Source organism: Palaemon carinicauda, chromosome 20 (genome assembly GCF_036898095.1).
Source record: "Palaemon carinicauda isolate YSFRI2023 chromosome 20, ASM3689809v2, whole genome shotgun sequence".
In the NCBI taxonomy this organism is placed as follows: Eukaryota; Metazoa; Arthropoda; class Malacostraca; order Decapoda; family Palaemonidae; genus Palaemon; species Palaemon carinicauda.
Window position 1 is genome coordinate 32372875 of NC_090744.1, and position 17098 is coordinate 32389972.

Here is a 17098-nt window from a genome sequence, read left to right on the forward strand (position 1 = left end):
TAGGCGTAACAATTTCTCTCGCGAACGAGAGAGAGAAGTTCCCTTGAAGGAAGAACAAGCCTTGAACTTGCCTTTCCCCAATCAAGGGGAAGAAGCACAGTCTTCGGCGACGAGATAACAAAAGCAGAACTCATCAAGCTGTCCGCAATTCTTCTCGAAAGAGGGAAAGTTGCTGAATGGCTGAAGTGGGGAAGCTCTCCCTCGGAAAGGGGGGGGGCGCCAGCCCAACTCCGGGAAGATTAACACTCCCTTGTAAGGGAAGGTTCTCAAACCCCTGCAGGCGAACCTCCCGGCAAGCAATCCATGCTTCCCATCAACAAGCCTTGTTTAAGTTGAAGGTCGGCAACGAGTGCTACCTCGTAATGTGGGCAGCTCATGAGCTGCCACATGAAGCGCAGGATATTGGCCAAAGCCATCGGCCTCGTGTTCTACGTCAATGCTATCTGTAGAAAAGAAAATAAAAGTTGTGATGAATTACAATTCATAATTCCGCTGCATAACATGAACTCTTCGGGGAATAAGTCACTTTCCTTGTAAGAGAATTCCTAAAAAGGGAGCTGAACTGTTATAAACTTTAACTCAAGTAATGAAACAAACACACGGGAGTGTTGTGGACCTGCCAACCACCCACCCAGGGGAGGGCAGCAAGGTAGGGGAGTAGTATCAAAATAATGACAACTCCCTTTCGGCGGAGACCGCCGAATACGTCGTCAACAGTAATTCAAGTTACAAGTATTTAACAATATAAAAGTATATTTCCATTTATACATATACAGTATACTGTACAAGCATATACATGTATAAGATAAATGAAAACACACACGAGAAAAAAAATGAAAGAAAAACAATCAAGGCAAGTCTTTGCGGGAGAGAAAGGCAGCATGTCCATTCTCTACCAAGCCAAAAAGTAAAGTGGTTACTCAGCCGAGAGGTGTGAGTGAGCGGGGTAGCCAGTCTACCCTAACCCTCACCCTCTAACTACCGGATGGGGTAGTTATCCCTCACTAAAACTATCATGGCTCATCTTTCAGCTACGCCGAAAATATACCCCTATAAATAGCGGAGGGTTTGTATTTACGCCCGAACCTATGTAAATTTGATTAAGCCTGTTCATGAGCATAGAAAGTGCAAAGTTAATGTTAATGAAGTCTTATCAAATGAATTTCCAGTGAACAATAGAGTACTCCAAGGGAATGTGTTGTCACCTATATTGTTTATCCTCATGGATTTTGTAATGCGTAGAACAGGGAGATGGTGGACAAGGATTGGATTGGTTTGATGATAAGAATTTAGCAGACCTAGACTATGCTGATGATGCTGTCCTTTTTGATTTATGAAAGCCCAGCATAGAGGCCTAAGAAGCCATTCAGTACCAATCAGCAACAACAGAAAAATCCTGCAGTAGTGCCATAAATGAAAAGTTAAGGCTGGACAGCTAGAGAAAAGAAAGGAAGTGGGAATGAAGGTATTGCATAAGGATAAAAAAGTGAATGCAGCTAACGACCAAAAAGGAGGCTGCAAATATCTTCAAGTACTGCACTATCTTGGTATTATAATTTGTAATTCATTACTCTAAAGTACTAAAACCTTATCTAGAACCATGAATAATTAACCGTAAGGTTTGTTTGAATGAACCACTTTAAATTGCAAGGTAAAAATTGGGATGGAAAAAATTAGAGACCAGAATGGAACATATCAAAAGGAATAAATAAAAAAGTAAAAGTAAGATGTGATGTACATGAAAAGTGAGGGGGGGGGGGAGCCAAAGGAAAATTGCTAAGAGGCTTGAATAATGCTTAACATGTGCCATAAAAAGGCATGCTGCAAGCAGAACTACCCTTTTATATATCTGTGGGGAAAATTTGCCTCTACAATCTATAAACATCTGATCCTGGGTGACTTAAGAGCACAAACAATACTTGCATCATATGTTACACTTGGAGTCTAAACTATTATGTATACAGTAGTACACACTTGTTTACAAAAAGACTAAATAATAAGCTCATCCTTTTTGTAAAATCTGATAAAATACTGTAATGAAATAAAGTATTATAGTATGTACAGTATACTAAAAATTTCCTTAATGGCAATTACTTTAACAGCTCCAGAAAGAACTTACCTCTGACAAAGAATTTTGTAAAGTATCTTTAATATCACTGTTCGCAAGAGCCTCAATCACTCTTGTCTCTAGGCCCAAAATTATGTTTGTAAGCTTCTCATTTGTTTCACGTTGTAAATTGTCCGAGTTTTCTTTATTTTCCAGGAGGTCAGTTAGCTTTTTTTCAAGGCCAACAACTAAGCCTTCCAGTTTTTCACTCGTTTCTTTAATCAAACAGTTAGTTTCCTCCGGCTGCTGAGATGCCCTCAAAACTTCATTTATGTCCTTCAAGCGTTCCGGCAGTTCACGCATTACAGACAAAATAGTATGCAACCCAAACCTAGAGATACATCACAACTCGGTATGTCAGAATAAAGTCCAGAGTGATTATACAGAAGTCAAGTTCCTTGAGCTATCTACAGTACTAATTAATCTATAACAAAGAATCTCAATCTTTTACAAATGAACTTACAGGAAATAAAATTACTGTACGTGTACCAGATTGATTGATTTAAAGTTTTCAGGCATCCTGACATCTGTACGTGTACCAGAAAATTCTTTAGAAAATTGAGTGAGCATGGCATAATTATACAATAAATGTTACTAATATATACTGTATATTATATTGCAAATATCAACTCTGCTCAGTGGTCTTTTTAAATTACAGTACATTTATATACCAAACTGTGTATGTAGCTCAACACTACTTAGTGCATAAACAATATGTTAAACTTTTACAAACCTGATTTCTCGTGCTAGATAAACATCTCCCTTTGAAATTCCTCCCTGTGAAGCACCACGATTTCCCCGAGTGCTACCTTGACTAGAACTCTGCTTTTTGGGATTAAAACAAATTTGTGTAGCGTAGTTAGGGAGATACATTTCATAAAAATAAAGAGAAAATTACAGTACTGTATATCATTTCAAAGTAGGATTCCACACAGAATTCTATCAAAAAAAAATATTTGCTTCTAAAAATAAGATCAACATCAAATAGACTCTGACAAATCCAAATACTTTAAAGTAATTTGTATTTCAATCCAATTCTTAAAAATAAGAATATGTTTGCAGCATCAGCTGCAGTACTAAGTGGTTGGTAGGTAGGGGAGACTGTATCAAATCCTTTTTTACCTTTGGCTGAAAGGCCGAGTTGGAAAGTGTAACTTAAGGATTCAAAGTTTGTAGAGTTATGAAAACTATAAATAACGGGTAGATAAAAAAAATTTTGGTTTGTTCTTTTTCACTCAGGGGGTTACTATTGCACTGCAATTGTTCAGTGGCTATTTTCCTCTTGGAAGGGTTAGAAGAGACTCCTTACCTATGGTAAGCAGCTCTTCTAGGACACTCCAAAATCAAACCATTGTTCTCTAATCTTGGATAGTGCCACAGCCTCTGTACCATGGTCTTCCACGGTCTTGGGGTATAATTCTCTTAGTTGAGGGTACAAACAGGCACAGTATTCTACTCGTTTCCTTATTCCTTTTCCCCACTGGGTTATTTTCCCTACTGGAGTCCTTGGGTTTATAGCATCTTGCTTTTCCAACTAGGGTTATAGCTTAGTAAGTAATAATGATAATAACAATAACGATGATGATGATGATGATGATAATGATAATAATAACAATAATATTAATAAAAACACATATAATGTATAAACCATTAACTATTAATTAAAAACACTTATCACTCAATAAGAGATGATGGAAGTATCGGACCAACATCAAGATTAATGCGAATATAAAAGACCAACTAATCCTCCACCTTGTAAGGAGGTCAGAGAAGTTGTTTCTAAGCAGAATGTAGTCTGCAAGAAAGAATTTCCATTGCATCAGTTGTCCGACCAACAAGTAACAGTTGCAGCTGCTTCGTCCGCTCCGAGTCTTATGCTGAACGTGTTACTTTAGACAAGATGTATACTTGTCCCGTGTTGGAGCTGAGAGAGTTATAAAACTACTAGGCAGCCAAAAAAAAAAACCTAAGGAAGGAGAACCAGGGGTCTGTCAGAAATAGCCTAAAAGTACAGAAGTAAAGATGGTCTGAAACACTAACTCCATCTTCAATTCAGAGTACAGTACTGTGCAGCACAGTAAGTCCTCGTGTTACGATGTTAATGAGGTGTGGCAATTCAACGTTATGAACGGGTTCCCATAAGATGCTTTTAAAAAATTCCCATAACTCAATCCTGAATTATGCCGTTACTTGCCAATGTGAAGAGCAACTAACGCTGCAGAGTAGTGCATTTTCTTTTGTTATTTACTTTACAAAATAAATATTTCATCTTTTATTTTCCTCTTTATTATCACAGTATATTCCTCATTTCTTACTTTTTAATCCAATGAACGAAAATAAAAGGCTTACCTGAAGTACTGAACACATTGCTTTTTGGGTCCCCTTGTCTAGAACCAAAACAAGGGGTAGTGCTCACTTATTATAGTACTCCATTGGTCAGTTAGTTAGTTAGATTTGATCGAGGTTGTTGACAGGACAGTAAGTCTGCGTATTATACCCGCAGGAATGTGAGGTGATGATGCCTCTTCCATAACTGATAAAGAGCTATGAAACGACTATTAAGGAGATGGAACTCAATTTCCCAGTGAAGCATCAAAGTTCATAACTTTAAGAAACGACAATGTCACTGAGTTTAAAGGGAGCCAAAGTTATTATCCCACTAACCATAAAATCAAGGAGGAGTGTGCTTCTACTTGCAGCCTTCTTCAGGTACAAAACTGGTCCCCCAATAACAACATTACCATTGAGGAAAAAGCCAGAAGGGCTTCCTCAAGACGGATATGATTCTTCCAGGGCACCAGCCACCTGTTGAGATACTACTGCTAGAGAGGTATTGGGTCCTTTGACTGGCCAGAGAGTAGTACATTGGATCTCTCTCTCTGGTTATGGTTCCTTTTTCCATTGCCAACACATACATCAAAGAGTCTGGCCTATTCTTTCCACATTCTCGTCTGTCCTCATACACCTAACAACTCTGAGATTACCAAACAATTCTTCTTCACTCAAGTGGTTAACTACTGCCCTGTAATTGTTCAGTGACTACTTTCCTCTTGGTAGGGGTAGAAGAGAGACTTTAGCTATGGTAAGCAGCTCTTCTAGGAGAAGGGATACACCAAAATTAAACAACTGTTCTCTAGTCTTGTGTAGTGTGGCACTACACAAGACTAGAGAACAATTGTACCATGGTCTTCCACTGTCTTGGGGTAGAGTTCACTTGCTTGAGGGTACACTCTGGCACTCTATTCTATCTTTATTCTCTTCCTCTTGTTTTCATTAAGTTTTTATAGCTAATATATGAAAGATCTATTTTAATTTTACTGTTCTTAATATATTTTATTTTAATTGTTCATTACTTCTATTATAGTTCATTTATTTCCTTTCCTCACTGGGTCATATTTCTCTGTTGGATCCCTTGCAATTATAGCATCCCGCTTTTCCAACTAGGGCTGTAGTTTAGGTAGTCATAATAATAATTGTGTCCATATGACAAGTCGTACTGAGTACCTATCCTTCTGAGCTCGGTCATCTACGGTGTTGGTGTCCAGTCCAGGAAGGACTATTCACCTGAGTAAATTCAAACAGCTATCTGTCACACTGGTCTCACCTTTTGTTGACCAACCCCAAAGGTACAGCACTGTACTGGTTGTTAAGAAAAAACCCAAAAGCAAATCGAGAAGTAACGATCGATATCAAACTGGGCACCATCAGCCTTGAAGGAGGAACATGATTGATATTGTTATTAGCATATCTCTAGGCTCACAAACACTAATAGACCCCAAAGGTACTGATAAACAGTTGACTCCAAAAGGAGAAGGACAGTAAGGAAGAATCTTCCCTTATCACAACAGGAAAAAGGAGAGGTAAGCGCAATGCCTAACATTTCCCTGGCCTCTGTACTCACATCAGCTTAACCAAACCCTAAGGTACAAATTATTAGAAAAATACAGATACTTCCTCCCGAAAGGAGAACAGTGATCGCTTAATACCAAGGAACTAAATTTAAGCTAAGTAACTCCCTACATGACCAACCCTTTCTTCTATAACTTCCTGAAGAAAAGTGCGCAACGAAGAGAAAGGGTGGGAAGAGAACAGTAGCACTTCACAAGGTTCACACCCAGTGGCACGTAAGGCATCCCTGCAGGTGATGACGAACACTATTGGGCACGAAGGAAAGAGCGAACACTATGGCAGCAACAGGAAATTACCTCCAGAAGTAGGGAAATTCCAAGCAAACCAAGTGATGCTCCAAGAGATGTTCACTGTCTCTATGATGGGCAGAGTAGTCTCTTTGGCAGCCTGATCTCTTCAGTAGGATGACTGCATACAGTTCTGCCCTTTAAAAGGCACAAAATAAAACGAATACATATCACAAGCAAAGTAAGTAACGACCCCACAGTCGGAGGAACAACAATGAGTACATCCATACTCTTTGGAGTCAAGACAAAAATCATGTGATACAGTAAACAAGGCAAGTGGCTTCCCCCCATATCTTCCACTAACTATCACAAATTCCTTGCTAAAAATTTACCGGTTGTTCCAGCTCCCTCTAAAGACATAGCCATATTTAAAAGACAGTGGTTTCTATACATGTAGGAACAAATATTTACAACCTAATTTATATATCATTCTTGAAAAATACTGAAACATTAAGTGGATAATGGCATAAAGATACAATTTAAGTGGATAAAAAGACAATGTGATTCAAATATTTTTCAAATTTTGGTACTGTAGCACAGTAAAAACAGCAAATTTCAATCATAGGAAAAGGCTAACACTACTATACATGTATACCTGTATACTGCACAGTACTGTAGTGTAAAAGCATTTGGAGCATGTACCTGCACCTTACTAATCTAAATGGTTTATGTAAAGGATTATATAACTAAGTCTAAGAAATAAATATCAAGAAGAGTTACTAACACTCTAGTTTGGTACAATAAAGTAAATAACAAACCAAAGGTGAATAATTTCAACTAAAAGCAATGAGAGCTAGCAGACCAGGTAAAAAACTAAAATAAAAATTACAAAAAATAAAAATGTTCTCATAACAATACTTGAAGGAATTCTTTGTTTACATAGTGTAACCAAATGTCAAATGTATAGTAACCAACTACCAATTACTGTATTTTACCATCTAGTACTGTATCTATAATTTCATCTCCACTTAACCCTTTTACCCCCAGGCTATTTGGAAATTTCCAACCCTTAACCTCCAGGGGGTTATTTTTTTCCCAGCACATTTTGCAGTATATCTTTTTTTAAATTGCTCTAAAAGCCTTAATTTTTGTCATAGAGAGGTCAGGTTCATCTCATTCTCTTGGAAAATGCCTGAATTTTCTCAAAAAATTATCAAAAATATGAAAAAAAAAAAAATTATAGCATTTTTTTTGCAAGGACGTACCGGTACGTCCACGGGGTTAAAGGGATGGCTTTTGTGAAACGTACCAGTACGTCCTTTGGGGGTAAAAGGGTTAAGAATTTTCACCTGTCAGCATCCCTATTTCTGGCAACACATGAACCTCTTGGCATTAAATTTTCAGGTGATTTTCATGTACAGCAGTACACAGTATCTTTAATAATAGCACACAGTACCTTTAAGAAGGTAAGAGCTACAGTACAGTGGTGAGAAAATATACCTGCATAAATGATGAGATTCTGTCGGACGAAGCTGCCGGCTGACGCTGAATATCTTGCGGAGTAAAGAATTGCGAACTCCAATCTTGAGAATCATTTAAAAACTGTTGAGACCACTTTTCACTGTTTGCATCTCTCCTGGAAACACATTGAAAGATTATTCAGTTTAGAAAAAAAGAAAATAAACACTGTGTATCTGAGATCATTTTAAAGTTAATAAAATCAGTATGATAAAGTTAATAAAATCACTGAGTTATAAGAACTCCACTCTCATACAAATGACAATGGTCATGGTGTGATTGGTAAAAAGAAAAAATAGCAATAACACTACAACAGTGTTTCACAGTATTATACCTCATTCTTCATCAAATAAAATTATCTATCTATCTATCTATCTACAGTAATACCTTGAGATACGAGTGTCCAAACATAAGAGAAATTTGAGATACGAGGAAAGTTTTGAGCAAATTTTTGTCCTGAGATATAAAAAATTATTTAAAATACGAGGCAACTCCCTAGGCGGCCGCCGGTTGGCCGAGCGTGCGAGAGGCTTTTCACCAGGACAGCATCGCTCGGTCTTTCCCATCGGATCTTTGTCGCGTAGAGTTTATCTCAGAGCATCGGCAGTAGTGTTTGGTTTGGTTTTTTTACGTGTTTTCTGTGTTAATCAGTGCAGAATTCAGTGAATAAGCAATGGGTCCAAAGCAAGTGAGTACAAACCAGGGTAGTGAAAGGGAAAAGCGCATGATGACAATCGAGATGAAGCATGAAATAATTGAAAAACATGAGTGGTGTAAGAGTGACTGAGCTGGCTTGCCAATATGAGAGTATATCGACAATATGTACCATCCTCAAGCAGAAGGATGCTATAAAAAGCAGCAAGCCTTCCAAAGGAGTAACCATCCTTTCCAAGCTGCTCAGTGATATTCACGAAGAGATGGAGAGGCTACTTTTATTATGGATAAAGGAGAAACAGTTGGCGGGAGATAGCCTGACCAAGATGATCATATTTGAAAAGGCCAGCAGAATCTATGATGACTTGAAAGGGAAGCAAGCAGTAGAGAGAGGGGAGACTTCGACGCCAGCGGAAACCTTCAAAGCCAGCCGTGGCTGGTTGGATAACTTTAAAAAACAGACTGGGATACAATCGGTTGTGAGCCATGAGGAAGCAGCAAGTTCCAACTCGAAAGCCACGGCGGACTTCGTCACAACCTTTGCCTCGGTTATCGCCCAACATGGCTACATCCCCCAACAAGTCTTCAACTGTGATGAAACTGGCCTTTTCTGGAAGAAGATGCCCAGGAGGACATTCATCACAGCAGAGGAGAAGAGACAACCGGGCCATAAACCCACGAGGGACCGGTTAACTCTACCCTTGTGTGCCAATGCCAGCGGAGACTGTAAGGTCAAGCCATTGCTGGTGTACCACTCGGAAAACCTACATGCTTCCAAGAGCCAAAGGATCTTGAAGAATGGGTTAATCTGAGCTATGGTCCGCCAGTCAAAAAATATTTGGCAGAGAAAAACCTGCCAATAATTTGTCTCTTGGTCCTTGACAATGCCCCTGGTCACCCTCCTGGTCTAAAAAAGGAAATTCTTGATGAGTTCAGGTTCATCAAGGTCCTTTATCTCCCGTCCACCACCACGCCACTCCTCCAGCCCATGGGCCAACAAGTTATTTCCAACTTTAAAAAACTATACACGAAGCATTTGTTCAAGAAATGCTTCTATGTCACAGACAACACCAATCTAACCCTTCGTGAATTTTGGAAGGAACATTTCAATATTGTCCACTGCTTAAAAATTATTGACGATGCATAGCAGGGTGTCACAAGAAGAACTCTTTATTCAGCATGGAAGAAATTGTGGCCAGCTTCCATCGCTGAGAGGGACTTTGAAAGGTTCGATACGACAGACCCTGATGACCTCGAACCTATTGTGATGGATGAAATCGTGTCTCTTGGAAAGTCCATGGGGCTGGAGGTAGTCGAGGCAGACATGAACAACCTTGTCGAGGAGCATCAGGAAGAGTTCACGACACAGGAATTGATAGAACTCCAGGAGATGCAACATTCGGAGGTGTTGCAGGAGCTCAGTAGCAAGGAGGTGGTGGAAGACGAGGGCCACCTTTCTGCGACAGAAATCAAAGACATGTTAGCGAAGTGGCAGAAGTTTTCTAAATTTTATGGAAAAGAGGCACCCGGACAAGCTGGCGTCTGGTTGTGCGTTAGCCTATTGTGACGACACTTGCGTGAGTCATTTTCGCAACATTTTGAAGGGGAGACAAAAGCAAATATCCCTAGATAGGTTTCTTTTAAAAAGGCCATCAAAAAGTGAAGGTGAAAGCGAGGCAAAAAGAGCCAAGCAGGAAGAAAAATTAAAGTAAAAAATTAAAATGAAAACAAAATTAGAATTAAGTTTAGTGTAACGTAAGATTAACATTTTATTTTCAACTGTGTGTACAGTAAGCTAATTTCATTTAAGTTAAATTTAAAGTTGCTAATTTCATTAAGTTAAATCTAAAGTTAAGGTTATGTTACGTAGTGTTACAAAAGTGTTGTGTACTGAACGTGTTGCCGTCAAGTCTCTCTCCCTCCTCCTCCTCCACACACACTGCTGTTAGCTGCTACCGAATGTCTCGAAGGTAAGAACTCCATAATAATGTTACATTTTATTGAGCATTATAACCAGTTCAGAGGTATTTATTATTTTGTGAGCGTGAAATGTAAATTAGAACAATTAAAAACATGTTTTTCCACTGTACTATAGTGTTTTTAGAGGTTTTTTTTCATAGGATGGGAACGGATTAATTTTTCTAGTTATTTTATATAGGAAAAATTAATCTGAGATACAAGCAAATTGACACGCGAGCTTGGTCCCGGAACGCATTAAACTCGTATCTCAAGGTATTACTCTGTGTGAGTCTATATATATATATATATATATATATATATATATATATATATATATATATATATATATATATATATATATATATATATATATATATATATATATATATATATATATATATATATATATATATATATATATATATATATATATATATATACAGTATATATATATATATATATATATATATATATATATATATATATATATATATATATATATATATATATATATATATATATACATAACATATACATTATATATATATATATATATATATATATATATATATATATATATATATATATATATATATATATATATATATATATATATATGTATACATACACACACACACACACACACACACACATATATATATATATATATATATATATATATATATATATATATATATATATATATATATATATCGTGACATCGTGTGCTCTGGGGGATGTGAAGGAGGTTCCAGAATCAGGGCAAATCCAAGCAGAGATGGTGTTCTTGGTGTCCCTCCTCTTGTTCCTCCCTGAGCTGACTAAAAGTGTAGGCTGCTGTTCTCTTGAGATACAGCCTCAAACTCCTCACTGGGCAGAGTAAGAGATGATCAGGGTCATCTGTTACGGAGCCGAGACTTGAAGTCCGGAAGGAGTCGAATCGGGGATCTGCCACTCCCGGATTCCGAGTTTTGGCAACAAACTCAGGGACGATGCTGAACATTACTTCACCCCCTGGCCTTGAATGGGCAATGTCATATGAGAGACCATGAAGTTCACTGATTCGTTTGGCTGCAGCCAAATCTAGTAGGAACACCATCTTCCAAGTTAGGTGGCGATCTGTTGCTTGGCGTAATGGTTCATCGGGAGGTCTCTTCAGAGACCTGAGAAGTCGAACCACGATCCATAGGGGTGGTCTCACTTCAGACTGGGGACAGGTGAGTTCATAACTCTGTATGGGTAAATAAAGTTCCAGCAATAAGGAAATGTCCATTCTAAGGGAGAGGCTTTAGGCTGAGCGATAGCCTTTTACTGACAAGACTGAAAAGCGCATTTCTTCAAGCAAATACACGAGGAACTCTATAGTGGCCTCAAGAGGAGGGATACCCCTTCCATACACCAACCACAGAAGACTTTCCACTTTGCCTGGTAGACTGCTGCTGATGATATCTGCAGGTATCCAGACATCCTGCTCGGATCTTAATGCAAAAATCCTCTCCGAGTGAGGAGATACTGTATAGTCTCCAGGCGCGAAGTAGTAGCGAAGCTATGGCTTTGTGGAAGATATTTGCATGTGGTTGTCTAAGTAGATCGTGTCGTGGAGGGAGTTCCCTTGGAGACTCCGTCAGGAGTTGCAGAAGATCCGGAAACCATTACACGTGATGCCCTAGCAGAGCTATGAGGGACATTGAGAGGTTAACCGAAGTTCTGGCCTTATCGAGTACCCTCCTCATCAGACAGAATGGGAGAAAAGTGTCTAAAACTTGAAATTCTGCTAAAATCTTTAAGCATAACCCCTATATAATAAAGAGCAAGTGTCTGGGTATATATACAGTAGAAATATTTTCTTCCTGTCACACCGAGTGGTGGGGGAGAGGGAGTGTTCATACCCTGGTGAGAGGGGGTCACACGGAAAATTACTGAACCAACGGGTTGTAGTTATGGGTAGGGGGTGAAAAGGGTTGCCTCTGTGTGTGCATATTTATTTAAATATTTAGCTATCATTTTTGATCGGTCGCATACACTAGTGTTGTATAATTATGTTGAATTTAATAAATATAATATTTAAAAGGAATTGTCATTACTGTACAGCTACTTCAAAAATATAGTTCAAGGATCTATTTAAATACTTAGCCGTCATTTTTGATGGGTCGCATACACTAGTGGTTTATAATTGTGTAGAATAAAATAATATAAAATCTAAAAGGACTTTTTATAACTGTACAGATACTTCAAAAATATAGTTCAAAGATCTATTTAAATACTTAGCCGTCATTTTTTACGGGTCACATACACTAGTGTATAATTGTGTAGAATAAAATAATAAATAAAAAATCTTAAAGGAATTGTCATTAGACCTTCTTCAAAAATACAGTTTAAAGATTGAACTTACCCACTCCTTGTGTATAATTCTTTGCTGTTCCCAAGAGTGAACATTGTAGAAACTTGTATTGTAGTAAATTCCTAAATTCACATGATACAACCTGAAATGTATTGATAAAAAGACCTTGAGGACAAATATATTTTACTGTTCACTGCGGAAATAAGAAATGATACTCGGGTATTTAGAACGGCTTTGGTGTCGTTCATTGCCAGAAATACATATATTTTTTAAGTAGTTTCAAGAGTTTAACTTGTTGGGAAACAAACAATCTAAGGGGAGTATTTAAGTAGGTAAGAATATTGCTCCTAGGTTAGGTTAAGTTAGATGGGGAACCTTATGTTACGTGGTGCTCGTTTCCCATTTAAAATGTTTTTTAGTCACAACTTCTGGCATTTTAAAACGACCATAGTTATTAAAAAATACGGACTTTGCAAATTATTTCCTTCACAACAGATAAATACCAAATATTACCCGATTAACAATTCTTATTTTCTTAATGAGGAACATTGTGCAGACTTAAATATCTAGCTATTAACTATACATCAGAATATACCTGAATAGCCTATGGGTCAAGTTATGATGACTAGCCTAACCTAGGGCTGGAATAGGACTAGGTCCAGCAGTACACTAATTAATATAATTAATGAGGTTTGTATCAGAATACCAAGGACATCTCAAAAAAATTAAATTAAGTTACATCGTATTTATACTAAACAGTACATTATAATGAAACTGGCTGAATCTATGCACAGAGGACTAATCATTCAGCCTGACCTCGGTCTACAGTAGGTTTATCTTACTTTCAACCCGATCACTAATACTATAAAGGACAGGGGATAAATCGTAACTATATTCAAATATAAGCTATGCACATACATCCATAATGTTATATACTTACCAAATTATCGACATGGACCACCATCCATAGTTAGAACTCACGATATTTATTACGAATCTAGCAATCACATCAGAATCAGTTCAGGGAGTCAGACGTCTGAGCGTTCGTTGCACAATATTTGAACAAAAACTTTCATTTTATTCTTTATTATGAGATTAGAACAAATATTTTTCATTTTTTCATGAAATTTACCTGAAAATATTATAACTTAATTTATTTGTATGCTATTCATATATAATGAGATTTAAAATAAAGATTTGCATGTACAGTACTTAAGATCGGTACAGAATGAACGAACAAGTAATGTTTATATCGTTATTTTAATTCTCTATTAATAGATAAGATCTTTGTTGTATAGTAATATCTGCAAGAATACAGTTTATTTTTTACACCATAATATTAACAATTTAACTCTAAAATCGACCCAAAAATTAAATTTTTTCTCTCAGATTGACTGACCTCTGCGGCCAGGCACGGGCTCTTGCACATTTGCAGCCCGTAGATAAATGATTGAATTATCTTTGATTTAACAAGTTAGGTCTGCTTACACTCGGTACAGAATGAATGTATTACGTAATTTTATCTTTCTTATATTAAATAAAACCTCGGTTATTGTATCAAAATATCCTAAGTAATATACTTTATTCTATAGGCTGTTTTAACAACGATTTTACGATGAAAATGACTTGCAAAATTAATAGACTTTATATTCTACATGCTCGAACATGTCTGTGTAAAGGTGCAGAACAAGCGTGGTTTTTTAACAATATAAAATTATCATCAACAGCAGCCGTTTCGCTTTTAGCAACCATAACCTGTGAACGCCAATGAGAGCTACTGGGTTTTATTAGTTCTTCCTTAAACAGTCTGTGGATCTCATTGTTAATAAATGGACGATCATCGGAGGAGTATCAGCGTGATTAAGCAGCACCGGATGGCAATCAGCTGCTAGTCTGATAAACATGGTGGGCCAACAAAGAATACACAAATCAAGTCTACAGATAACGAGAGGAGGGAACTTTCCAACATATTCGTAACAATACTATACAGTTACTGAAAATTTTAGCCTAAGACTTATTCTTAGCAAAACTGTAGGAGTATAGTTAGACATACAGTTGGACACAAGAGTTTCTCACACACATCGCTCTGAGAAAGTGCACCCTGCCACACCATTACTAAACGGTGAGTTCCTGAGCATATCAGGAGTTAGAGAACTATCAGATAAAATCCAAGAAAGTAGACTGAGGTAGTATGGTCTTGTCATGAGAAGAGATGAAGAGTATATTGGGAGGAGAGTGGTGGAAATGGAGGTACAGGGAACGAGAAGGAGAGGGAGACCAAAGCTAAGGTGGATGGACTGTATCAAAGATGACCTTCGATCAAAGGGATTAACCGGTGATGAAGTGTGGGACAGAGGTAGATGGAGAACGCTGGCCAGAAACATCGACCCCACATAGAAGTGGGAAAAGATGCAGATAAAGAAGAAGAAGAAGAGTTCCTGAGCATATTCCCGCCAACTACTCATACCATCTCTCATTAGTCACTACACTTTTCTGTTTAGTTATTAGCCACGCAGAAAGGGTGTGACAAGGTGCACTTCCTCAGAGTGTGGTATGCTAGGAATTCCTGTGACCAAATGTACATTGTGATAAACCCTACCTATTCACTTTAAATCAAACAGACAGAACTGAATTCTGAGCAGTAAATGAATTGGATGTAATATAAACATTATTTGGAGAGTCATGCACTTGATGAATGACATTTGACTAGGTCAGAACGGACAAAACTCTTAGATTTGTCCATACCAAAAGCATCCACATCCCGCCCACTGAAACTCTTGCAACTACTTTTGATTGATAAAACCGCTGGGTCAGCAGCAGAAGACATAGCCTAGAGAATTACATCATTATAGAACGTAGTCCAAGCACTATAGAGGATAATTGGTTTACACTGGCTACCTATTATGCAAGAAGTGAGTTTAAAGTATGTACAATAATCCATCAAGCTATCAGAACAGGACGTCTAAAATATTTACGAGAATTGTTACATATTGTGCAGCCAAAAATCGCGTCGATACCAGAATCGTTGCAGATGGTTTCAAATTATTGGAACCAAGACATACATCTATTGTAGGTTCTAGAATCTAGAGCTTTCGAGTATGTGGCCACAAGACTATACAATAAGTTCTCACTAGATATCCGAAAAACTGAAGAGATTAATTAAGGCTTTCTAGAGGAAACTGGAGACTTTTTTTAATTTCTAAGTGTTTCGATAATGTGGATTTGGCAATGAACGAGCAATATGTGGTATGAAATGCTGAATGCCCTAGAATGTATATGCTGAAATGACCTACAAATTGTCCTGTAGAGGTAGAGCGTAGGGTTCCCCTGCAGTATAGGATCTGAAAAGCGCCCTTTAGTAAAGTAGTGATGAAGTACAACGACACAACTTGTCAAAATCCTAAACTTATGACACACTGTCTCATGTGCTTGACATTTAGCACATGGGTGTCTTGAAAAAGACACAGAAGAAATATTTTGTATATTCTGTACCCTTACAGCTTTGGATCCCAATGCCACTTCATCGGCACCCTGATTAGAGACACCAGCACCTACTAAACGTGAGAGTTGAGTCATACCATAAGATTCTGAATTTCTACGGGCTGAATCTAGAGTCATATAGACTAATCAAACATGATGGCTAGATTCAGATTTAATTCTTCAACAAGTTCTACTGAATCAGTGACAGTGGCGTGTACAGGTGGTGACAACCTGGGAATTACAATCCTTAATTACGTTTTTTAAATCCCGAATTTTTTTCAACTACGGACTCTCCATTCTGCTGATAGCGAATTGCAAGGGGATTTCGTGCAAGTACTCCATTAGTAGGTTTTACACATTATGACTAATAGATAAGGGTTGCTGCACTCAAAAATTATTTCATGAATTTTCGGTGAGACAACATTTTTATGAAGACTGAGACCATCCAAATAATTTAGTCAGGGTACGTAAGGAGTTTAATGTCTTCAACTAGAGTCTCTAGTCATCTGTAACCGTAGGTGAACCTCTGATCGAAGGAGAAAATCCATGTTGACGCTGACATTGGCCTTTCGAGTTCAGTAAAATTGTAGATTAAGATTTGAGTGAATATATTGCTATGGTAATTAGCAAAGACCTCATATTTTGGCTTTATTCACTCATGAACGGCACATACATACCTGAAGCAAACAATGAAACACATATACAATACAGAAACCATAATGCATGATGAAGGCAACAGATACTTTTCACATACTTTAGATACAAAATTATATTCCGCTATAAATAATAGTTCACCACAAATTACATTCATTAGCGTACGACAGACTCACGCCAAGTCTTTACTTTCAGATATGTTTCCTAGTCCAATCACTCAAGGAAATCCTACGCACTACATGACCTAAA

At 37.6% G+C, this 17098-nt stretch overlaps 1 protein-coding gene across 1 annotated transcript in view; it reads right to left on the minus strand.

The window, feature by feature from the left end:
• The window catches only part of LOC137659481 (putative leucine-rich repeat-containing protein DDB_G0290503), a 108004-nt gene extending 94259 nt beyond the window's left edge, over positions 1 to 13745 (minus strand). The window contains exons 1-5 of the mRNA XM_068394371.1: positions 13656 to 13745; positions 12767 to 12857; positions 7744 to 7879; positions 2841 to 2929; positions 2120 to 2438 (exon numbers count right to left, since the gene is read on the minus strand). Coding sequence (XP_068250472.1) covers positions 2120 to 2438; positions 2841 to 2929; positions 7744 to 7879; positions 12767 to 12810 — 588 coding nt within the window. The 5' untranslated portion in view covers positions 12811 to 12857; positions 13656 to 13745. The remainder of the gene's footprint in view (positions 1 to 2119; positions 2439 to 2840; positions 2930 to 7743; positions 7880 to 12766; positions 12858 to 13655) is intronic.
• Positions 13746 to 17098: the final 3353 nt, after the last annotated feature.